Below are 25820 nucleotides of genomic sequence, written 5' to 3'. Positions count from 1 at the left end.
GTAGTAATGTTGAGGATTAGGGATCAAACCGAAGGCCTTGTACATACTACACAAATACTCTATAACTAGCTGTATTGTCAAATAAAATCTGTTGTTTATTTTTGTTTTATTTTATTTTATTGCCTTTCAGAATCTGCTGGATGATGTAGAAGAATTTCATGAACGTGCCCAGGAGGCCATGATGGATGAAACCCCAGATTCTTCCAAACTCCAAATGTTAATAGACATGGGCTCTAGTCTCTATGTGGAACTGCCTGAATTGCCCCGACTAAAGCAAGAGCTACAGCAGGCTCGGTGGCTGGATGAAGTAAGACTAACTCTATCAGATCCACAACAAGTTACTTTGGATGTCATGAAGAAGTTGATTGACTCTGGAGTAGGCTTGGCACCTCACCATGCTGTGGAAAAGGCAATGGCTGAACTACAGGAACTTCTTACAGTCTCTGAACGATGGGAAGAGAAGGCTAAGGTCTGCCTGCAGGCAAGGTGAATGCATTTTGGTGACAGTTGTCTCTTTGATAACTTTGAGTTAAGGGGTAGAGAGTTAGCTCAGTGCTTAGAGCACTGCTTGCTCTTCCAGGGTACTCGGGTTCAAGTATCAGCACAAGGCAGCACATGACTGTAACTTCAATCCTAAAGGATCCTGATACCCTCTTTTGGCCTCTGGGCACACACATGGTACATGGACATGTGAGCAAGAGAGAATGTCCATACTAAGTAAAAGAGTAGAGTGAGGTGGAGGAGTATAATCCTGTTTCATTAACTTACATTATCTGTCTTGTGCCTTTTGACCACTCACTAGTTATCAAATGTGGCTACATGGAGAGAGTTTCAGATATGTCCAACTATTGTGTGGTGGATGTTGTTAAGTAACTGAAATGATAGGAAATAGTATTGTTTCAAGTCCATGCTATTAATACAATTACGAAACCAGAGTTACAAAATCCTCATGGAAAGGGAAGACAGCTAAAAACACTGGCTCCTCTTCTTAGCACCCACATGATGGCTGATGTCTGTAACTTCAGTTCCAGAGGATCAAAATACAGATGTGCACATAGGCAAAACACCCCTGGAAGCATTTGATAGGAAAAACATCAGGTGACTTCATATAGTTTTGCTTAGTTAAAAGGAGCCTCTGTATAACATTGATATTTTGCTTTGTAAATACTGTGTAGAATATATACCAATATTTATTTATAACGTCTGATATCCCAAATATTTAAATAACTATTACCTATGATAGTTCATGGAGATGGGACCATTTTAAATGGGAAAAGAGAAATGAGTTTGGAATAAGAAACTAGTAATTTTTTAAGCTTTCTTCTCAAATTTTGACTAAATTCTGATGATTTTTGCCTCAATATATTTATATCTGTCTTTTACTCTATTGCCACTAGCTTAACTGTGAAATACTCATATGTTTTCCCTTGAGTTTTAAGTATTTAATATCTTGAAGAAAATAAAAAGTGGGTGATGCTGTTTGGCCAGGTGGTGGTAGCATATGCATTTATCCCAGCAATCAAGAGGCAGAGGCAGGCAGATCTCTGTGAATTCTAGGCTAGCCTGCATACAAGTTCCAGGATAGCCAGAGCTACAAAAAGTCAAAAAAAAAAAAAAAAAAAAAAAAAGGTAGTGGTGTAGTTTTCTAATTCTGACTGAATGAGCTTTTTTCTTAGTACATTTGACCTCTTAGTATTGATTACTATATTTTTTTATTTGCCTTTCCTTTGCCACTTAAGTAATGACCTTTTCTTTTTACTCTTTATGAGTTTCCTTGGAAATTTCATGGCTTTATTTATCATCTTTGTATATGTTTGTATATATTTATATAGCAATTTTTTTTTAAAGACAGGGTGGGGGTGGTCTTACCATGTAGCTCTAACTGTCCTGGAACTTTCTATGTAGACTAGGCTGGCCTTGAACTCACAGAAATTCATCAAGTTCTGGCATTAAAGGCATATATCACCACAGTATCCTAACTCATAAAATTTTAATTGATAACAAGTTACTTTGGTTAAATGTCTTCTGGTTTTTTTTTTTTTTTTTTTTTTTTTTTTTTTTTTTTGGTTTTTTAAGCTAATCCCATTGAATTTTCCCCACATACCTTCTGACATGGAATGGAATTCACGATAAGACAGTGGCACTCTTAAAGCTTCCCAACTGCTTTAGATAGTGGATGTGTGAGGCTCAGAATTCTTTATGTTACTGCCCAGACTCTTCTATTCCATGCTCACTCACGCTCCATCTGTTCCCTGTACCTACCATACTGTCTCCAGTCTCAAGCTGAAACTGCCAACCTAACAGATTGTGTCCATACTTTTTTTCACTTTCTTTCATTAAATAATGTATTTGTTTAGAGCCTGGGTTAAAGCACTTTCAAGTCTCTAGGCAGAATTATTGCATGTGGCTATGAGCCTAAAATAATTTGTTCCTAGTTTTCAGAACCAGTGTAATTCTTGGATTTATGAATGAGAATAAGGTCTTTGTTTTGTTCATCAGTGAATAAGTGGATGTTAATGAGTGTAGTTAAAAAAGTATATGGTCAACATAAAGGGGTTTCTGTTCTCTTGCTCCCTGTGTTGCTAGCCATGCCCATCTCTGACCATCCCATGCATTATAGAGAGGTGGAGTAGAAGTAGACTAGGACTAAGTAGTCAAAGAGCCTGGTTCCAAACTCAACCTTAATCACGTTCAGGTGTGTCATGTACTGCATTCAGTTATTTTATGAGAAATAGTATTTCTTGTCTGTAAAATAGAAATAAAGATGGCAGCTGCTTTGTTTGCCTTGTGGAAGTGTGATAAGAATTAAATGAGTTCATGAATATGAGTTTCTACACATTGGAAAATGCTATTTTTAATTCTTGTAGTAATTGGACATTTACTTAGTATCTTACTGTTTTATTGTTCATTTAGGCCACGGCACAGTATGGCAAATTTAGAAAATATTGTGAATGAAGCCAAGAATATTCCAGCCTTTCTACCCAATGTGTTGTCCTTAAAAGAAGCCTTACAGAAGGCTCGTGAATGGACAGCTAAAGTGGAAGCTATTCAGGTAAAGAAACGTTCAGATTTGCCTACCTGTCAGGTTATACCTTCTCATAAATAAATTATGTAAACCTTACTTCATTAGAATATGCATAATAAAGTAATAGTTCGTCTATTCTTTTCTCTGATTTTAAATCTCAGAATAAATAACTAAATATTTAAAGGTTTGATTAGGAAAGTTGATAGAATTAGATAATCAGATTTTCAGAGAAAGGGGCAGTTATATTTTATGACTAAATTATTTCGCAGTTTTACTCTATTTAAGGGTGCTGCTTTTTTTTTTTTTTAAACGACTTTATTTTGCAAAACAAAGATAAATGTAAAGATTTTAAACATTTTTTGCTTAAAATTATACATTTTTGTCAGTACTGTTTTTTCAGACATTAAAATAAATTTTACATAAAACCATGTGAATATGTATTTTAGTCAGTACTTGATTTTTTTCAAGGGCTTGACAGTATGCATTGAAAACGTACTAGTTGCAATAAACTTAAAGTACATGCAAAACAAAACGCAACATGGAAATAGTCAAAGTCTTCTTGTTTTGTGAATATATGTATATTTTTTGTTTTCTTTATTTCTTGGACTTCATACAGTCTGTGAGTTGTTTCTGGGGGAGTGCAAGCCTCTGGGGTTAGCATCCCACTATCAGTGACTGCATATTATGTCTGTTCTTTTGTGACTGGGTTATCTCACTCAGGATGATCTTCTCTAGATGCAGCCATTTTCTTAAGAATTTGGTTAAGTCATTGTTTCTGGTGGCTGAGTAGTATTCCATTGTGTATATGTACCACAATTTTTGTATCCATTCGTCTTCTGAAGGACATCTGGGTTCCTTCCAGCTTCTGGCTATTATAAATAGAGCCGCTATGAACGTTGTGGTGCATATATCTTTGTTGTGAAGGGTGCTGTTTTTTGAGACAGGGTCTCACTGTGTAGCTCTGGTTGGTCTGAAACTCAGAATAGAGTTGTACTACATTCAATTATTTTATAAGAAATAAAATAGTATTTCTTGTCTGTAAGAAATAAAGATGGCAGCTGCTTTGTTTGCCTTGTGGGACTGTGATAAGAATGAAATGAGTTCATGAATATGAGTTTCTGAACTTACTGCATAAACCAGCCTGGCCTCCAATTCACAGAAACCTAACTGCCTCTGCTACCTTAGTACTGGGTTTAAAGTCATGTACCACCACTTCGGACTTACCTCCTTGATGATTTTTAAGAACTGTCAGTCCTTCCCTTTGGTAGAGTACTTACTTAGACGCTCTGAGTGAATAGGTTCTTTTACTAGAACAACTCTTGAGGTTACATGACTTCTAGGTTCACCCAGAAGATACTCTGTAGTCAAGGGATAGTAGTTGGGCTCCAGAAGGAATAAGAGTGAATATATTGTTTGTTGACTCTTGATATCTGTGTGAGTAAGCTAACTCTTCTTATCCTGCCACCTTTAGTGTTTCATAACAACACAATATATTATTATTTAAGATCATTGTTTTATTGTATGTATTTCTACCTGAATGTATGTTTATGTATCACATACATGTACAAGCACAGAAAAACTAGAAGAACGTTTTGGATTTCCTGGAATTGGAATTATATGTTGTAATAAGATGTCATGTGGGTGTTGGGAACTAATCCTGGGTTTTAGACATGAACAAAAAGTTCTTAACTGCTAAGCTTTAGTCCCCAGTCTCTGTATTGTTATTGTAAAGAATTGACAGGATGCTGTGGTTGTTTTTTGCAACTGTTTCATATAGCCCAGACTGGCTTCAAGCTGTGCAGCTAAAGCAGGCCTTGAACTCTGAATCTGCCTCCTATCTTCTGAGTGCTGCGATTATATGAGTACACCAGTAAAAATTCATAGATTTTTTTTTGTCTTTATTTTCCCAGACGTGTCAGTGTATCTTTCAAAATAAAATTTCAAGCACCCATATCAGTTACTACATGAGCAAAATAACCTTTTCCTAGAATGTAGTATAATGGTTCTAAAAACAGAAGTGATATCACAACATGGAAACACCAAAATGCCATGCATTTAGGAGGAATGTAATCATTCATAGCTTTCACTGTATAACAGCAGGAGTTGTTATCCAGTCTAAGATACTACTTTTAATCTTATGTCCATAGAAAATAAATTTGGGTTTTAATGGTAAAATAGATTTCTACACTACAAAAAAGATTCTTATGTTGTCCTCTGGGATATTCTTATAGGGCCTGAAGCAATTGCTCAGAGGTTGGGAGAACCTGGATTTAGTTCCCAGAACTAACATGGCAACTTACAACATCTGTAACTTGAGGTCCAGGGGATCCAACACCTCTGACTTCCACAGCTGCCATACACGCTGCACATACATACTGGCAAGACAGTCTCATAAAATCTTTAAAAAATATTTACTTTCTTCTAGTAGCAAACTCATTCTTCATTTCTAATTTCATTTATATATTTCTGTTCTTCAGCTTGTTGTTTGAAGTATTTTTTATCTTACTGGTTCCCTTATTGTTAAAATTTTTGGTGATTTGTTCATTAAAAAATGAATTTCTTGCTAGGTGGTAGTGGCACACATCTTTAGCTCCAGCATTTGGGAGGCAAGATCTCTGAAAGTTCAAGGCCAGTGTGGTCTACAGGCTGTGCAAAAACCTGTCTTTAAAAAAAGGGTGGGTGGGTGAACAGATGGCTCAATGGTTAAGAGCACTGCATGCTTTTCCAGAGGACCTAAGTTCAGTTCCCAGCAAACACAGTGTGGCTCACAACCATCTGTAATGGGAGCCAATGTAATGAGATCTTCTGGTGTGTCTGAAGACATTGACAGTGTACTCACACATGTTTAAAAACAAACAAACAAATAAACAAAACAAAAAAGGTGGATTCCTTGGAAGGCAAGGGCAAATGGATATCTGTGAGTATGAGGCCAGCTTGGCCTAAAAGGAAAATCCAGTCCATCCAGAACTACATAATTGAGACACTGTCTCAAAATAAATAAACTATATTAAATTAATTTTTATTAACTTTTTCTGTAGAAAATTTGAAGTTTAAATTTGTTAAAGAGACTCAATACTTTATTTAAAACGGAAATTAACACAAATACTGAAGATGTCCCTAAGTGAGACTACTACCAGCCTACAGGCCTAGGTTCCATTTGCTTTTTTGAACTTAAAAAAAAAAAAAAAGGAAGGAAGGAAAAAAAAAGAAAGTTAGCATGAACTAATTTCCTCCAAATCTTTTGCCAGACTCCATGAAAGAATTAAAATTATATACATCTTTTTTTTTTTTTTTTTTTTTTTTTTTTTCCCAGAGCGGCAACAACTATGCTTACTTGGAACAGCTTGAGAGCTTGTCTGCTAAAGGACGTCCTATCCCTGTGCGTCTTGATGCCTTGCCTCAGGTGGAGTCACAGGTAGCCGCAGCACGGGCCTGGAGAGAGCGGACTGGGCGGACCTTCCTTAAGAAGAATTCCAGCCATACGTTGTTACAGGTGAAGAGTAATTCATGTGTGCAATAGCTCTCTCACAGCAGTTGATAAACCACTCCCTCTGGAGGTGTTGCTGGAAGCTTCTTTTTTGTTAATTTAGTCTTCATTGTAATTAATTTCTATTAGCTAGTCTCAGGTATGGAATTGAAACTTGCAATCTTAGACAAACTCTTTTTTCATTAATTTCTGTGCTGTATCCAGAAAAAGCAACCAACATATATTTAAACCTCTGTCAATAGACTTTGCTGAAGAATCTTATCTCTCAGAGACAAATTTAATTCTTTATCATGAACAATAGTTAAAGAGAATACACTTTGGATTTTAGCCTTTGTCCTTTGACTAGTTGTCTCCTGTCTGAGTCCATTTTTCTTACCAGTAAAATCTGGGAAGTAGTAACTGCTCTGTACAGTTGTGAACTTTTAATTAGAGTGGTGTAGTGGCTGAGGGAGGAGGGAGAAGAATCACCACAAATTATAGGACAGCCTGGGCTACAGAATAAGTTAAATGACTAGGTACCATGGACGCGCAGCATGGTAATTATAGGACAGCCTGGGCTACAGAATAAGTTAAATGACTAGGTACCATGGACGCGCAGCATGGTCCATTGATGGTTATTTTTACTCTCATGGCTTTTAAGTTTTAAACTGGAGTTTATTTTTTAAATATTTTTAAAATTTCACAGGTGCTAAGTCCACGAACTGACATTGGTGTATATGGGAGTGGTAAAAACAGGAGGAAAAAAGTAAAAGAAATAATAGAGAAAGAAAAGGAGAAGGACCTAGACCTTGAGCCTTTGAGTGACTTAGAAGAAGGACTGGAGGAGGCAAGAGATACAGCCATGGTGGTAAGGACCTTGAATTTGCTCTCTGAATGCAAATTTTACATGTTAGCAGATTCTTTACTGTTTATCTATCTTATTTGTTTGTGTGGGTGTGTTCCGGTGTGTGAGTGTGCATATGAATACTTATGTCATAGTGTAAAAAATAATTTACTCTATTTTTCCCCAAAAATGTTTTCTCCCTACTTTTTCCTTCCTTGTCTTAGCTTCTTCTTTTCTTTTTTCTTTTTCTTTCTTTTGGGGGGGGGCTGCAAAGAATCTAGGACCTCATGTATGGTCGAATGCTGTCACATTCCCAAGGTCCACATTTATTCTTTATTGTTCTTATAATACTTATAAAATATTCCACCAAGGTAGCCCATATTTTACTGCATACCTTTATTTGTTTTTGTGTTTCAGATTAAATGTTGGTCTCTTTACCACTAGACTCCTCTATTGCTGAGCTATACCCTTCATTCGGTTTTAAATATTATGCTTGTTCTTTAGCCTTTTCTTTTCTTTTTAAAGACACAGTCCTTTTTTTTTTTTTTAAATATCATTTATTTTACATATATAAGTACACTATAGCTGTCTTCAGACACACAAGAAGATGGCATCAGATCTCATTACAGATGGTTGTGAGCCACCATGTGATTGCTGGGATTTGAACTCAAGACCTCTGGAAGAGGAGTCAATGCTCTTAACCACTGAGCCATCTTTCCAGCCCCAAGCCCTTTCTAAGTAAAAAAGTAAATTTCTTTTTAGGATCTCAAATATTTATCTTTTTTTTTTTTTTTTTTTTTTTTTTTGCAGTAATACACTATTACTACATGGATAAAAGCTACTTTAATTAAATGTAATTAAAAAAAAAAGATTTATTTATATGGGTACACTGTAGCTGTCTTAAGGCACACCAGAAGAGGGCATCAGATCTCATTACAAGTGATTGTGAGCCACCATATGGTTCCTGGGAATTGAACTCAGGACCTCTGGAAGAACAGTCAGTGCTTTTAACCACTGAACCATCTCTCCAGTCCTCCAAATGTACTTTTTAAGATTAGGACCCCCCCCCCTTTTTTTTCCTAAGGAACAACTTTAATGTTTAGAAAAACGGAAAGAAAGCACCATTTCTCTCCCCCCCCCTTTTTTTGTTGGATATTCTCTGCATTTACATTTTAAATGTTATTAACCCCCTCACTTCCCTCCCCCCTCTACCTCCCTTACCTTCATGAAGGTGCTCCCTCTCCCAACCACCCTCTCCCACCTCAGCCCCTTGGCATTCCCTTACACTGGGAAAGTGCACCTTCACTGGACCAAAGGTCTGTCCTCCCATTGATGCTAGACAATGCTATCATCTCCTACATATGCAACTGGAGCCATGGATCTCTCCATGGGTGCTCATTAGTTGGTATTTTAGTCCCTGGGAGCTATGGAGGATTTGGTTGGTTAATAATGTTCTTCCCATGGGGTTGCAGACCCTTTCATCTCCTTTAGTCCTTTCTTTAGCTCCTTCATTGGGGTCCCTATGTTTAGTCCAATGGTTAGCTGCAAGCATCCTCCTCTGTATCTGTATGACTCTGGCAGAGCCTCTGAGGAGGCATCCATACCAGGCTCCTGCCAGTAAGCACTTCTTGGCATCAGCAATAGTGACTGGATTTAGTGGCTGCATATGGGATGGATGGATGGATCCCCAGGTGAGGCAGTCTCTGGATGATCTTTTTCTTCAATCCCTGCTCCTCTATTTGTCCCTTTATTTCCTCCCATGAGTGTTTTTGTTTTCCCTTCTAAGAAGGACTGAGGCATCCACATTCTGGCCTTCCGTCTTTTTGAGCCTCATAAGGTCTGTAAATTTTTTCATGGGTATTCCTAGCTTTTTTGCCTAGTAACCGCTTATCAGTGAGTGCATACCATGAGTGTTCTTTTGTGACTGGGTTATCTCACTCGGGATGATAGCTTCTAGTTTCATCCATTTGCATAGGAATTTCATGAAATCATTGTTTTTAATAGCTGAATAGTACTCCATTTTGTATATATACCACAATTTCTATATCCATTCCTCTATTGAAGGACATCCGGGTTCTTTCCAGCTTCTGGCTATTATAAATAAGGCTGCTTTGAACATAGTGGAGCATGTGTCCTTTTTATATGGTGGAGCGCCTTTTGGGTATATGCCCAGGGTTGTATAGCTGGGTCCTTAGGTAGTACTATGTCCAGTTTTCTGAGGAACCGCCAGACAGATTTCCAGAGTGGTTTTACCAGCTTGCAATCCATTTTTTTTTTCTTTTTCTTTAACCATTTTTCTAGTCTTGTAGAAATAGAATTGCTGAGTGAGAATTAATAGCATTTTAGGTTCTTAATACATTATTATTGTTTTCAAAGAAACCACCAGCTTATTGATAACAGTTATTTTAAAAACTGTTGCACATACCTTTAATCCCAGCACTCAGGAGGCAGAGGCAGGTGAATCTTTGAATTTAAGGCCAGCCTGGTCTTAAGAATAAGTTCCAGAATGACCAGGGCTACATGGAGAAACTCTTGTCTCAAAAAACAAAACAAAACAGAAAAATCCTTCTAGTATCCAGCAGGAGTGTGTGCTCAGTAAAGCACAGGCCATGACAAGAATTGTTCTTTCTCAGGACTTAGAGGTTAAGAAGAGTGGAATAATTACTAGGAGGCTGAGGCGTAGAGAGAAAATAAAGATTAGTTTACAAAATACATAATTGAAGGGGTTTGCATACACTAAATTACTTGATAAGATTATTTCTGTTTATAAATAATTTGAGGCCAAAGAAAATGATCTCCTGTTAGAGAGAGCCTGCCTAGTAAGTCAGTCTTGCCAGCAAATAGAACTGGAAGTTATTTCAAAATTGTTTCCAACCTACCAGTAATTTAAAAAGAAATTTAAATAATTATTTTAAAAGGCATTTAGAATAATTTAAATGATAAGTAATTTACAAGATAATATTATAATTGATCATCAGACTTCTTTCTGATCCTGAATGAAATGGAGAGGTCTTCCAGAGGAAAATAAGAATCTTTATCTGAATAAAACTTGCCCTTGAGGAATGGAAAACCATTAGTTACTGTTTATGTTGTGCTTGGTATTCGATTAGGCACTTTGGTGTATAATTGTATTTAATCCTTAAAACAGTAAAATGTGGCATGCCTGTACTTTTCAGAAAACTGAAAATTTGTGCCACAGATCAATGGTCTGTAAGTCCAACAGCCAGGCTTGGTACCTAGGGTGCTTGATCTCAAGAAATACCCTCTTTATACTGTACCCAACACAAAGTACTATGATATAATATCCATTTCACAGGTGAGAAATGTTTGTGTTGAAATGTTTGTGTGATAAAGCCCACGTCTCAGGGAGTCACCAGTGTACTTTAAAGTATGGGCAGTTTCTTTGTTATTATGATGCTAGAACTTGAAACATCCCTCAGTTTGAGCATTTGGTATTTTGTGGGTATTTTAGAATGACTCCTTTTATTAAATGCTTGTTGTGTACAGGTGGCAGTTTTCAAAGAAAGAGAGCAAAAGGAGATTGAAGCCATGCATTCCCTCAGAGCAGCCAACCTAGCCAAGATGTCAATTGTGGACCGAATAGAAGAAGTGAAATTTTGTGTTTGCCGCAAGACAGCCAGTGGGTTTATGCTACAGTGCGAGCTCTGCAAAGACTGGTTCCATAACGGCTGTGTTCCCCTTCCTAAGTCAAGTTCCCAGAAAAGAGGGTCCAGCTGGCAGGCTAAAGACGTAAAATTCCTTTGCCCTCTTTGCATGAGATCTCGGAGGCCACGGCTAGAGACTATTCTGTCACTCCTGGTGTCCCTTCAGAAGTTGCCTGTACGATTGCCTGAGGGAGAGGCACTGCAGTGTCTGACAGAGCGTGCCATGAGTTGGCAAGATAGAGCACGACAAGCGTTAGCCACAGATGAACTGTCTTCTGCCCTGGCCAAACTCTCAGTGTTAAGCCAGCGTATGGTGGAACAAGCAGCTCGAGAAAAAACTGAAAAGATTATCAGTGCAGAACTTCAAAAAGCAGCTGCCAATCCAGATTTGCAGGTCAGCTTCTAATTGACCTTATATTTTGTGTGGTAGTATCTGTCAGTATGTGACTAATAAATTCAATGTATTAAGCCAATTGGCTTGGGTAGAAAAACAACTATAATTTGCCGGAGGTTCTGTGAGCCATAGCATCTTCTTCCTTCTGCATACACAGCTTCGCTTTTTTAACTCTCAGTAAAAATTCAAGTCATTTTAGTGAAATTATCTGAAAATATCCACTTAGATTGTAGCATATTTATTTTCTACTAACTGTTGAAGAAGTCTGTTAGCTACTTTTTAAGTAAAATGGTTACATTTTGTTGGTGTTAAGCATACATTAATTATCTATGTTTGTTTAGTCTGTCTGTTTATCTTTGTTGTTTAGGGACACTTACCTAGTTTCCAGCAGTCTGCTTTTAACCGGGCGGTGAGCAGTGTATCATCATCCCCCCACCAAACAGTGGACTATGATGATGAAGAAACAGATTCTGACGAAGATATTCGGGAGACATATGGCTATGACATGAAGGTAATTATAGGGACAGGCTAAGGATACGTGTCTGGTAAGTTCTGTTTGTAAAACTGCTGCCATTGGAATTTAAGGACTGAGGGTAGAAGAGAAATCTAGTCATATATTTGAGTATATGGTAAGGGCAGTTTTTCAAAACTTAAGGAAAAAGAAAAGTGAAACTTTAAAAAATCTTTTACATTTATGGTAAGGTATGCCTGCCATGGTGATTGTATATTATTTAATATTATAATTAATTTTAATGTCATGTTTTTAGTGTCTTATGTCAGTTTTTAACCTGAAACTCTATAGCATTTTTTAAGTTAAATAGTTATACTTCTGATACCTTCTCTTTGTTCTTTAGGATACAGCCAGTGTTAAATCCTCCAGCAGTCTGGAACCCAATCTCTTCTGTGATGAAGAGATTCCCATCAAGTCTGAGGAAGTGGTGACACACATGTGGACAGCACCTTCATTCTGTGCAGAGCATGCATATTCTTCCGCTTCTAAGAGTTGTTCTCAAGGTATTAATTCCTTGGAAAAGATACAGTCTTGGCAAGGTGGTACATGCTTGTCATCCAAGCACTTGGAGGTATAGGCAGGAGAGCCCATGAGTTCAAGTTCAGTCCTGACTATCCAGTAGCAAGTTTGAGGCCAGCCTAATCCACCTGAGATCCTGTCTTCATAAAAAACAGAAGTGGGCCTGGGAGATTGTTTAATACCATCCATGTAGGCTGATTTCCAGAACCCTCATGAAAGTGTGAGATGCAGTGACGTATGTATGTAGTCTTGGCCCTGGTGCTGGTACAAGAGAGAGGGAGTGGGAATTCTTAGGTCAGCTAGTCTGCAGTAGGTAGCACAACAGGAAAAACAGTAGGTCCCTCAACAAAAACTAGAAACATGGTTGTCTGTTGTCCACATGTACCTGCACCTGGACTCACATGCATATAACATACACATAAAATTAATAAGAAGCAAACAAAAGAGAAAACTTAAGGGTTGGGGATTGAGTTCAGTGGTAGTGTTTGCCTAGCAAGTGAAAGTCCTAGGTTTGGTCCTAAACCCTGAGAAAAACAAAAGACATCATGTTAATCCAGATTGTCAATCCCTCTTGAATTCATAACCTGGTTGTCATCTAGTGAAATGGAACACTTTTATGGTCGGGAAAAGCCAAAATTTGTTTTCATTTTCTATCATTAGATGATGACCTGAAAAGATAATAGCAGCATAGAGTCCCAACTAGGGATATTTTTAAAGTCACATGATTGTATGTCATATTTGTATAGAATCTCTACTTGATCAATACCAGCTGTCAAGGAACTCCTAGTAGCTTTAGCAGGCCTGATTCTCTTTGTGTAGCCTCTGTTGGCTTCAGACTTAGGGCAATTTTCTTGCATGAGCTTTGTCAGTGCCAGGATTTCAAGTGTGTGCCACTATACCTGGTTAGACTTCAGTATTGAGTTGTTTGTTGTTTTGCTTTGTTTTCCAGTATTGAGTTTTTTGTTGTTGTTTTTATCTTATGTTTTTTGGTTTTTTGGTTTTTTTGTTTTTTGTTTTTAATGTGTTTGAGTGTTTGGTATTCTTAATTATTAGGAACTTCATTTTTTAGTGAATTCTTTTTCACTGATGTTCACTTTTCTTCTACCCATAGAAAATAAGTAATACTTTATTTCACTGCTCTGGAATATGGATATTATTTTCTCTATGATAAACTTTTAGACATTTTATGGGTAATTAATATTATCTATTAGTAACAGATTTTAAAAGCTTATTTTGTATTAAAATGATGAATCCAGCTCTCTAAATTTATTATAGGGGGAGAGGTAAATTTTTTTCTAAACATTTACTTTCATTATCTGGGTATACCATTTTCATTTCTTTGCTTTGTTTCTTGATGTCTTGGGGAAAAGGTTCTAGCACTCCAAGAAAGCAGCCTCGGAAGAGCCCTTTGGTTCCCAGAAGTTTGGAGCCTCCAGTATTGGAATTGTCTCCTGGAGCAAAAGCCCAGTTGGAAGAACTCATGATGGTTGGAGACCTCCTAGAAGTGTCTCTAGATGAGACACAACACATATGGAGGATATTGCAGGCCACACATCCACCCTCAGAGGACAGATTCTTACATATCATGGAGGTATGGACTTCATATGTTATTAGTGATTTTAACATGTCCATGTTCCTTAGTAGTGCCACAGTACTGGCAATAGGATGGCTGAGTAGGTGTTTGGTGGTATAGTTTTCTCATTTAAGCAAAAATACTTGTTTCCTTGTTTTCTTCATTGAAGTTTTATGTAATAATTCCTTTATTTCTGCTAGCGAGAAGGAAGGATTAAAAAACAGTTTAGCCAAATATCATGGTACAGGCCTATAATCCTAAAACAGGGCAAATAGAAGGAAGAAGATCAGGCATTCAAAACCTTCCTTGGCTACATTGAGGCTAGCCAGAAGCCTTAGAAAAGGAAGCTCTTTTCTCAGAAACACATAAACAAAACAATAAAGCAGTTTAGGGGCTGGAGAGATGTTAAGATTATCCATATGCTCTAGGTCAGATCCCAGCACACACATTGGGTGGCTCACAACCACCTGTAACTTCAGCTCTAGGGGATCTGAAGCCCTCCTCTACTTCAAAAGCCGTTCCACTCACATGCATATATACCTACACAGAAACACACACACACACACACACACATAATTTAAAATACATCTTTTTAAAAAATCAAAGAGTTTTATAACAGTTGTCTTAGATAAACTAACTGGATAAGTGTTGAAATTTTTAAAAGGTCAAGGTGGGAAATTGCCTGCTGTGTAAATATGAGGACCAAAGTTTGGCACCAATATTTAAAAAAAAAAAGGGTAGAGTCTCTTATCTGCTTGCCTGTAATCCCAGTGGGTGGAAGGTAGAGGCAGGGAATCTCTGGAGCAAACTGGCTAGTCACACTAGCCAAAATGGTGAGCTCCATGTTCAACAGGAGACTGAACCTCAATTTATAAAGTAGAGAGTGATTGAGGAAGACACCTGACACCAAAATCAGGCTCCATGCATATTGGAACTTATACATGTCTGTGCACACACACGCTACATATGTACATACCACATGCATTTCCAAACATGCTCGCAGAAAAAAAAGGCAAGGAAGTGGTTAAGCAGAACTGAATGAGTTGGGAGTCTTTATAGTCATATATAGACACACACACACACACACACACATATGCATTAGCAGTATACATTTCATATTGCGGTTTTACATCCATGATCCCCCTTTGATCATGCTAGAATTGTAGGCATGAGCAATTCATTTCTGAATTTTAGGGTGGTTATTATTTTGTACTCTTTGACCTTAAAGAGAACCACCTGCTTCTGCCTTCAGAGTCTTGGGAGAGTAAAGGCGTATACAACTACACCTGGCTTAACTAGTTTCTTACTTATTTTTCTTTGAGACAGGGACTTTGAAAGCCACGTTTAGCTTCAAACTTTCTGAGTAGAAAAGTATGACCTTAACCTAATTCTCCTGTCTCTACCTCCCAAGTGCTGGGATTACAAGCAAGCACCCCCAACATCTGGTATTATCTCGAGCAAGGGATCAAACTCAGGACTTTTTGAATACTCTACCAGCTGAGCTAGTAGAGACACAGCAAGTCTGTCTTTAAACAACTTTAGAATAATACATTTTGTCATGTAAGGAATATTGGGGGCTAGAGAGACAACTCACCAGTTAGGAACACTGGCTGCTCTTCCAGAGGACTGAGATTCAATTCCCAACTCACACAGACAGACATGCAGGCATAACACTAATGTACATAAATAAAAATACATAAATCATTAAAGTAAAATCTCAAAAAAATTAAAAATGTTGGTACAGTAGCTACAACACAAGTGCTATCATCTTACTGTTTTTGAGTTCAGTTCTATTATGTACATTTATATTGTATGCAATACATTCATACATTCAATACAATACATTACTAGAACTCACTCGCTCTCACTATGTAGACCAGGCTGCCCTTGAACTTGAAGCCACCCCATTGTAGCTGCCTCCCAAGTGCTGGGATCACAGATGTGTACCACCAATGCCTAGCTTCATAATCATCCCAAACAGGAAATCTGAACGATTAAAAATAATTGTTTCCCCTCCTTCACCTCCTATTCTGTTTCTTGTGTCTGCTAATTTTCTTGTTCTAAGTACCTCATAGAAGAGAATGACAATATTTTAAAGTTTTGCATTGATTTGGTTAATTTCATATTTTGAAGGATGATAGCATAGAAGAAAAACCATTAAAAATGAAAGGAAAGGATTCTTCAGAGAAGAAACGGAAACGGAAGCTAGAAAAAGTTGAACAGTTTTTTGGAGAAGGAAAGCAGAAGACCAAGGAGCTAAAGAAAATAGATAAACCTAAAAAGAAGAAATTAAAATTAAATGTGGACAAATCAAAAGAGCTGAATAAATTGGCCAAGAAGTTAGCAAAAGAAGAAGAGCGAAAGAAAAAGAAAGAAAAGGCTGCTGCAGCCAAAGTGGAGCTTGTGAAAGAGAGCACAGAGAAGAAGAGAGAGAGAAAGGTGCTGGACATCCCCTCCAAGTACGACTGGTCGGGCGCAGAGGAGTCTGATGATGAGAATGCTGTGTGTGCAGCACAGAACTGCCAGAGGCCGTGTAAGGACAAGGTGAGGTGCAAGGGTCATTAACTCTGGAGGGCCAGAGTAGTGGTTGTGGAAATGTGTGTGTGATGTGATAATAGTAAAGTTGTGATTCCAGATTTTCGACTTTTAACTTTTTTCCTACAGTTTCTATACTATTTTAATTATGTTTCTTAAGTGTGCATTAATTGAAGAAATACAGTTTTTAAGTCACTTACTAAAAATATACAGAAGCATAGAAAACTTCCTTGACATGCTGGCAAGCACTGTACTTCTCATATGCAATGTGCAGGTCAATCTTCAAAATACTCTTCTGACCTGAAAAGTTTATTCTTATCTTATTCATACTTTAAATGAAAGATACTCTCTTAATTTATACTTAGTTAGATACTCTCTTAAATAGAAAATGGTTTTTTAAGCAAATAATTCAGACTCAAAATGTTTTGTTAAAATTTTTCAGCCTAGGCTAGTAGATGGCTCAGTTTGTTTTTGTCACTAAGGTCGACAACCTGAGTTCAATCCCAGGACCACAAGATATAAGTAGAGCTAGCTTTTTCAAGTTGTCCTCTGATCCTCACATACGGACTGTTACGCGTATTGCAGATACGTGTAGTAACTTGTTTGTTTGGTTAGTTGGTTGGGCTTTTTTTTTTCATGACAGGGTTTCTCTGTGTAGTGCTGGCTGTCCCAGAACTCATTGGCCTCAAACTTAGAACTCTGCCTGCCTCTGCCTCCTGAGTGCTGAGATTAAAGGTGCATACCACCACCACCGGCTCATGTAGTAACTTTTTACCCTACATTTTAAGTACAGTAATTCGGTGTTGGATATATGTTAGGTGACGCTTTCCTTAGTTTTTGGAAGAAATGGACAGACTTTATTGGAGAAAAAAAAGTTTTAAATGGTTGAAAACATCTTTTATTCTTCCTGTCAAGAATACTAGAAAGGAGCCATTGTGGTGATACAAAACAATTCAGCACCTGGGAGACAGAAAATGAGGATTTCTTTCAAGTTAGAGAACATTTTGAGCTACCTAAGTTTTAAAACCACTATGGATAATTTTAAAGGGCTAGGGAGACAGCTCAGTTGTTGAAGCTTGCATGTAAGGTCCCAAGTACTAGAACCTATGGAACAGCTGGGTGTAGCTGCTTGTGTCTGTAACAGAAGCATTGAGGTAAAGAAGAGGGAGGCCAGATGTGGAGACCAGAGCTGTCCCCAAACTTGCTGGCCACAGTCCAGCCACTTGCTGAGCTCAAGGTTCAGTGAGAGATCCTGTCTCAAAAACTATGGTGTAGAGCATTAGAGGAAGACACCTCATGTCAGTTGTAATTTTAAATGTGTTCTCACACTATCTACTATTTAGAATCTTACTAGCTCTTCAGAAAATAAAGGATAAATAGAACTGCACCAACATTTCTTAAAAGTTGTACCCTACTTATTTTTTGAATTATAAGCTTAACATATTTTTATAGCCTGAAAGGGACCAAGAAATCTCTGTTCCAGCTTCTCATGTTTACAGATGATGGTGATGTGAGCAAAGTCACACAACTAAACAGTAGCAGGACCAGTAAAGCCAAGTCCCCAACTCATGGGTTGTTCTTCATTCATTAACTAAACAGGCTGATGGGAAGTTAGCTTTTCCTCTTTGGCTGTGAACACAGCAGCTCAGTGCTCTTAGATCCTTCTTCTATCTTCTTTCCTCTGTAGCTGATGTTCAGTAATACCAGTACTAGAAATGTGTCCCCCTCTTCCTTCAGCATGTAAACACTGCAGGCACCACCATGTCACTCACTAAACAGTTAAATAAAAATTAACTCATGAAAAAAAGAGGACACAGTTTGTGAGAGCACTTGGTAACAGAAAAAAACTATGCAAGTGTAAAGAGGTGAGATTTGTTTCTACCATAATTGATATTTGTGTGGGAACTTTTTGATAGAACATTGATTTAGCTACATATTTAGGAAAAATGTTTAAAGGTAAACATTATGTTTTTCCCTGTCATTAACGTATGTAAAATAAAATTAATATATTTAATTCTATGCAGGTTATTTCGGATTATAAATATTTCATCTCCATTGCTATTTTGCAATTCTTTTCTGGCACTAGTTTACTAAATTAAAATTTTTCATTGGGCTGTGGTGGCACACACCTTTCCAGCATTCGTGAAACAGGCAGGCGAATCTCTGATTTAGAGGTCAGCCTGGTCTACAGAGGAGTTCTAAGACAGTCAGGGCTACACAGAGAAGCTGTCTTTTTTTTAAATAGCTTTTTCAACTTTCTTAATTTATAGTTAAGTATGTAACAAATGTCTGATATACAGCTTCAGAATAAGAAAAACACCTTTTCAGGAAAATGTTATGTTCTTTAAAAATCATGCTGAATGGCCCTTCATCATTTATCTTATCAATAATGGATGTTATTTTTTCTAAAATTAGAAAGATTGAGAAACAATTTTTAAGATTGTTTACTTGAATATACCTAGCTTCAGTTTCAGAATTAGAAAGAGTAAAGAAAGATAACATCAGAGTATGGTGAAGGTTTCTGAAAGTCTGTTTCTCCCATCAGTTATGAAATTAACTTCTAAAACAAGGTAGAGGTATGTTTGGAAATGTTTAAATCTAGAAGCTTTTTGTCCCTGAGGTCTGCTTCTGTATCCTAGTTTTCTCCTAGGCAACCTAGAATGATTAGTCACAATGCTTAGAGTACATAAACTGATTAAAACTATTGCTAAATATTAGTTTTCTTTTCTTCTTCCAATAGTATTACACTGTAAGGTATACAACAAATACAAATTGCCAAGAACTTAAGTCTGAGTATGAAATAATACAACAAAAGAAAGTCAAGCTTTCCTCCATTTCCCTCCCATTTCCATTTCCATTCCGTTTCTTTTCTGTCTTGATTGTGCTGGGGATAAACCCAGATTCTTAAAGATGCTAGCTAGGCAAACATTCTTAGCACTGAGATTATAGACACCCAACCTCAATATACTAATGTGTGTGTTTGTGGAGGAGGAGTCTTCATGTACTTGTTAGAAGGCAACAGTCAGTACTCTGCTACTGTGTGGAGTCTGACCAAGGAGTCGACTCACACTGTCTCTCTGGCCCTGTGTCTCTTCTGAACAGACATTTCTCTTAACACCCAAACACAGTAATCTATTTGTTCTAGTTTAGTAACTTTTTACCAATTAAATCAATCACCTCATAGTTGTTGACACCTGACATCTTGCTTTCATTTTGGGGAAATTTATTATTATTTTTGTAATTTCCTAACCTAAACAATAACGTCCCTTTCCCTAAACAATGGGGGAGGGGTAAGGGTGTGCAGGGCAGAGGTGACTATGAAAATATAGTATTCAGTTAGCCAGATTCCATACTTTCAAGTTACCATATATGTCATTGCCTCTCAGAATTGTCTGAGGATTCAGTTGACATTCTGACCTTTAATTTGTGCTCCTGTGGGGCTTTTTATACAGAGGTAGAATTCAGGTTGTTTGTTAATAAAGAAATTGGTGGATGAAGGATTCAGTTTCCTTTCTTGAATTAATCAGAATAAGTAAGTTGTTGTATAGCCAGAAAGCTGAAGTAGAATCTGTGCACAAATGAATACTCGCCTCAAGAAAAATCTTATTTTTTAAACGGAAGAAGAACTAGGATTAGGAAGGTACTTCTAGTCAAGATCACAATAAAAAAATACTGCCTTTCTTATTTGAAATAAAATAATAGATTTAGTTTTTAGAAACTTGAAACCAGTGGATACAGTGAAAAAAAATAGATTTAAAAACCATAGAATGCTTTTTTTATTAAGGTAGCAGATACTTCTGGCTTGGTAACTTTTTTTCTTTTTTTTACTGTGGACTAGCATAATGAAGACTTAATTAGCTTAATAGGGTTAGAGGCTAGGATGTCATTGTTAAGCAGCATAGGATCTCAAATCCCATGGAATGCTGGTCACCCATTTTCAGTTCACTTGTAATAGTGAGTACTTTGTATACTTTGTAATAGTGTAGCACCAACTACAGCTCTTCTATATTACCTTATTCTACAGCCTGTCACATCCTAGTTTTTTTCTGGTTATATCAGGATCTTTTCTTTATTTCTTTGAGGGGGGATGTTCTATTTTGTTTTGTTTGAAACAGAGTTTTTCTGTGTATCCCTTGCTGTTCCGGAACTCACTTTGTAGACCAGGCTGGCCTCACACTCAGATCTGCCTGTCTCTGCCTCCTGAGTGCTGGGATAAAGGTGAGCACCGCCACTGTCTAGCTGTTACCAGCTTCATAATTATATTTTTGCTTTCTTCTGAGGCAAAACAGCCAGTTATAAACAAATGAAATTTAGTTTAGGTGGGAATCCTTAAGTTGTTCTGAATTTATAGGAAGCAGTATCACAGATAGCAGTGGTCTGAAATATGTAGGAATCCTCTAGGATGTCTTAAAGTCCACACTTAGTTCTTGGAGTATATACTTTCCTTTGCTTAGTAAACTTACAGCTTTGCACAGTGATCCCAACACTCTGGAGGCTGAGATGGGAGCATCTCAAGTCTGAGCTTGGCAGAGTGCTAGACTGAAGATGAATTTGAGGCTAGCCTAGGCTACACAGTAAGACTATATGCTTAGGGGGAAACACCTAAAGAATTAAATTACGGGGGTGAGGGGGAAGGACAGATACTTAAGAACAATACAAAGATTTAAGAATGCTTAGAATAGAAATGATAAAAGATAATAAAAGCCAAATGTCAATTTTTTATAATTTTTCCATACTCTATCAGCCCAAAGCTTACTGACATGATTGTTGTTTTACAAGCTGTAGAAGCATTTTAAAACCACTCACTTTCCCTAAATAGAACTTATCTACCTAGCCAAGGCTTTCTTTGTCCTTCTGGCTGTGTTAAGGGACTTCTTTGATTCCTTCACCACGGTCTGATAAAGCTTATGATTTTAAGTGGCTTCCTGTATTGCTACCACAGTGATCAGCCCTCATTTTGTGAAGGGGGTGCCCATATCTCGTTATCTTAATGATAGTTCTTAGCTAATATGACATCATGTATAAGGTCACCTTCAAACAGAAAGGCCTGAAGTTGCATTTCCTACTTCACTGTTATTGTCAAGGTTTTAAATCACCAAACTAAAGCCCTTTTGTGCCTCTTCTAGTCACTGTAGGGTCTAAAGGATCAGTGTTTGCCTGGCATCTGCCACTGACACCTGTCACTTTCTCAGACTAATTTTAAACCCCAGAGTTAATCTGTTGACCTGTGTCTTTGACTGTTGTAATTGGTTAACTTGTAAGATTTGACCTCTGATATTTGCTAACTTTTTATAGGGAGTTGTATTTGTAACGGAAGAAGAGAAGAATAAAAAATAGTAGTTTTAAAAGTGGCCTATGTGACTGCTTTTCTAAAAAGGTATTTAATGCTCTTAGTACTTTGGCTTATCTCTTTGAAATAAAGCTAATCTACAGGACTGCCTCACATTGTTGTCCTCTTCCTTTCTTGATTGTTAATTGCATTATTTTAGAGCCTAGAAATTGTTAATATTAGCTAAAACTACTTGGCTGCTCTATTAGAAGTTTCTTTTTTGTTAAGTATTCCCCAATCATGTTTCTGCCTCACAAGGAACCCCAGGTATTCATGAGGTAATGGAGTACCTAAGAGGCCTAATTTTGTGGACACACTATGGTAAAATATAATTTGGGGGTATTAACTTCTCAGCTTCTTTCTTTGAAAAATAACCCCATAAGAAGTCATATCTATCTCTGGATATCCCAGTTGTTTGCTCTTCTTAATTCCAAGAAAGTTCTCTGGTTTGCTCTGAGTCTTGCCTTACTGTTATAATACTAAACATTTCCCAATCTTTATCTCCTACAGGTAGACTGGGTACAATGTGATGGTGGCTGTGATGAGTGGTTTCATCAAGTTTGTGTTGGTGTATCCCCAGAAATGGCTGAAAATGAAGATTACATCTGTATAAACTGTGCAAAGAAGCAGGGGCCAGATAGCCCAGGCCAAGCACCACCTCCTCCCTTCATAATGAGCTACAAACTACCAGTGGAGGATCTTAAAGAGACCAGTTAGCAGATGTTTGGTTAGCTTGCAACATGGGGGGAAGTGGACCACATTGAGACCTTACTCATGAAGCAGAGTGGTTCGACCACTCAGAATGTTGTTTCCAAAGATGAATGGACTTCAGAAAAAGTCCTCTTAGTGCTGGCTTCCTCTCTGCATGGATTGTGCGGGCTCCATTCTCTTATCATCTGTGCAGAGGATGTCTTCTTTGGTGCAGCAGCCATGTATTTCAACTCTTGACTCCTTTGAGTATGGTTGGCTGAATTAAGGTCAGGTTCTAATGGAACTCTCAGGAGGCTGTTTGGCATTAGCACATTGATGTGCTTAGTGGGGCATATAAGAAGTGGCTTTCAACCAACCGATATTAGTTGTAGAAGGTTACAACCATCAGAAGGTGGTGCCATCAGAAGGCCCTGATTATTTGAATCTCCTTAGTTAGGATAATTGGACAGGCGTCAGAATAGAACTCTATTCGTAATTACTGACATTTATGCCCTACTGATCCAGTTAGGAGAAGCAGGCCAAAGTTATCCCTTCTAGAAGTCTTGGGGTGGCAGTGCAGTATATGGACCTCAGCTGCTTGTGCTTATTTATACCAATAAGAAAATCCTCCAGACGAGCTCCTCACTTTCCTCAGGAAAGTGTCAGCAGGTTAGAACATCTGACTAGACTGGATTCTGGGAAGAAGGGGGTTTTGTTTTGTTTTATTTTGTTTGTTTGTTTTTTTCTTACTTCAAGGCAAGTAGCCCGTTTGTTTGAGAAGTCCATCTGGGTCTGTGTTTTAGAGAAGAAGGTAGGTACACGGATCTAGGTTTCTGGAGGGAGTAGGGATGACTAACGAGAGCGTTTTACTGAGCCTCGGTGATGCATGTTTATCTGGGAAGCCCTCATTCACAAGTATTCCAGACTCCACCATGCTTCACGCATGGCCATGAGCAAGACTGGCAAATAACAGCTTTTGCCTTGCAGCCCTAACCCCAATGCCTGTAGTTTCCAATATGGCCCCAGCAGATGTTGATGAATAACACCATGGCTTCATCAGAGGATGTGGGGCTGTAGGTCCTCTGGGTGTGAAGCTGTTCTAGTAAATCCGTTTTTAAAAAAGAAAGACTTGTTTTTACTTTTTTCTAAATGTCTCTGACTACTGACTGTTCTATAGATTATTTTTCCTTTTTTGATATACATATATGACTATAGATATATATAGAGATATATATATTTACTGTTACCAGCAGCGTATGATAGAGTTTGAGCATCAGAAATCCATTTGGGAACTTGCATTTTCTTTCTGCTTTTTGATAAAGAAATCCCATTCCTTCCTTGTAGTACAAGGAGTTAGCACTTCCTTCTTCATTCTTGCCTAAACATATCTTCCACTTCTATTCAAATAGATAATATATTTCCTCCATGTTGGGACTTGTCCCTGTCTGTTGGGCAGCTTGGTCTTATTCTAGTCCGTGCTGAATGTTTTGTATGTTTGAAACTATGGTGCTGTGCCCCTCTCCCACTCCTCCCACGCCCCGCTGGGTTCTGTGTTCTTATGAAGGTCTTAGTTGTACTCTGTAAACTCTATTAGAAGGGGGCTAATATATTTTAAAGGACAAAAAGGTTTTCTAAAAAATAGCATTTATCTTCACTATCCTTTGTTCTTTATTTTGGTTTAAGAATCTGCAATTTGACTTAAACTCATCAGCTGTCCTGTTAAAGGGGGAAGTGAGCAAACCTAGAAAGTTTGTAGCCTCTGTTCCCCTTTGCCCCAGTCTCTTAAAGAAATGTCTTCTAGTTAACTAGAAGTAAGATGTACTGTCCAGTTACAGACTGTGTGGGTATGAGGGTTACCTCAAAAGGCATCTTATGAAAAGAAAAGGTTTTCTTACAAAACCCCTTATCCCAAGTGCTAACCAGGCTTGACCCTGCTTAGCTTCCAAGGTCAGATAAGACATACACATGCAGGTGGTACGGCTGTCGGTACAACGTCAATACTTTCTCTGGTTTATACTACCTACTTTTTGGTCTCTTCGCTTAATGTTAAGTAACATAGCTTGACCAGTTCTGTTGTTTGAATGTGTTGTGCTTGTGTCTTAAATTTCCATCTCAGTGTAAGTATGAGTTAAGATTTCAGTAATGGTTACAAGGTTAATTAAGTAAACAGTTAATTTCACACATTTTCATTTTGCCAAACATGAAGGTTATCACTTAAGAGTTTTATTTGGTTACTGTTATAATGAAAAAAGCACAATATTTCTTACCTTTTAGTCTTTGTAAAAGACTTGAGATACTTGTGGTTTAATAATTGATTGTACACCAACCCTTCAGAAATTTACAGTGTAAGTGATAGATACATAGATCCCAGAATACATTTTACAATTTTGATTTTTCTTCCAATTAACTACTTTCCATTAACTGTGTGTTATCAGTAGTAAAGAGTCATGAGGATACTGAAAGGTGACTGAGTAATAATTTGTGTTCTTTGTACAGTGTTGTTTGTTAGAGACCTCAGAAATAGGCAGTCTGTACCTGTGAATAGCTGCCTGTCATCTTCTCATGTTTTGAAACTTTTAAATATATAATTTAATTGATTCATTTGACTCTTCTGTACTTATTTGAAGAATTTGACTTGTCTTAACCGTAGATTTAGACAGAAACTCAAAAGACCATAAGAGAGGGACTGGTTAAGAATTCTGGCTGCTCTTTCAAAGGACCCAGGTTCAGTTCACAACACTACATGGTGGCTCACAGCCATCTGTAACGTCCACTTCTGGACTCCACGTGTGGGACACAGACATACGTTCTGGAAAATACTCAAAAATACAAGTAATTTTTAAAAATTTCTTTTAAGGATATAAGAGAAACTAGCACTCTACCCACACATGAAAACCCTATAGTTTGTGAGGTAATGAAATAAGAGTCCTCTATTTAAGGAAAACTAGATGTTCTAATGTAAAGCTTTGTTTCACAAGAATTACAAGTAACTCCATTCTTCTGTATTGTTTGTTTACATTTTGTATTAAAACTTGATTTATGTTTCTCTTTCTGCCTCCTCAAAGTTGTAGTTCTTCATTATTGATATTTTAACTTAAGTAATTTTTTAAATCTATTTCTCACTGTCTTCATTTCAAATATTTTGACAAAGGTAACGGTGTTTTGGCACACACACTAAATCCTAGCACTTGGGTGTCAGAGGCAGGAGTTTTAAGACCAGTCTAGTCTACATAGTGAGTTCTGCACCAGCCAGGGCTACATAATAAGAA

At 37.5% G+C, this 25820-nt stretch overlaps 1 protein-coding gene across 2 annotated transcripts in view; it reads left to right on the top strand.

The window, feature by feature from the left end:
• The window catches only part of KDM5A (lysine demethylase 5A), a 66605-nt gene extending 41012 nt beyond the window's left edge, over positions 1–25593 (top strand). The window contains exons 19-29 of one of the 2 annotated variants that reach the window (XM_080914224.1): positions 131–486; positions 2914–3052; positions 6339–6518; positions 7198–7359; positions 10843–11394; positions 11762–11905; positions 12249–12408; positions 13795–14015; positions 16131–16541; positions 21828–21909; positions 22372–22492. In XM_080914224.1, coding sequence (XP_080770350.1) covers positions 131–486; positions 2914–3052; positions 6339–6518; positions 7198–7359; positions 10843–11394; positions 11762–11905; positions 12249–12408; positions 13795–14015; positions 16131–16541; positions 21828–21869 — 2367 coding nt within the window. In that variant the 3' untranslated portion in view covers positions 21870–21909; positions 22372–22492. Of the gene's footprint in view, positions 1–130; positions 487–2913; positions 3053–6338; positions 6519–7197; positions 7360–10842; positions 11395–11761; positions 11906–12248; positions 12409–13794; positions 14016–16130; positions 16542–21827; positions 21910–22371 lie in introns of both variants that reach the window. The other variant, XM_080914223.1, reaches the window with a different exon arrangement.
• Positions 25594–25820: the final 227 nt, after the last annotated feature.

The sequence above is a fragment of the Micromys minutus genome (assembly GCF_963924665.1).
Source record: "Micromys minutus genome assembly, chromosome: 3".
Classification (NCBI taxonomy): Eukaryota; Metazoa; Chordata; class Mammalia; order Rodentia; family Muridae; genus Micromys; species Micromys minutus.
This window is presented reverse-complemented; position numbering and strand designations above follow the sequence as displayed.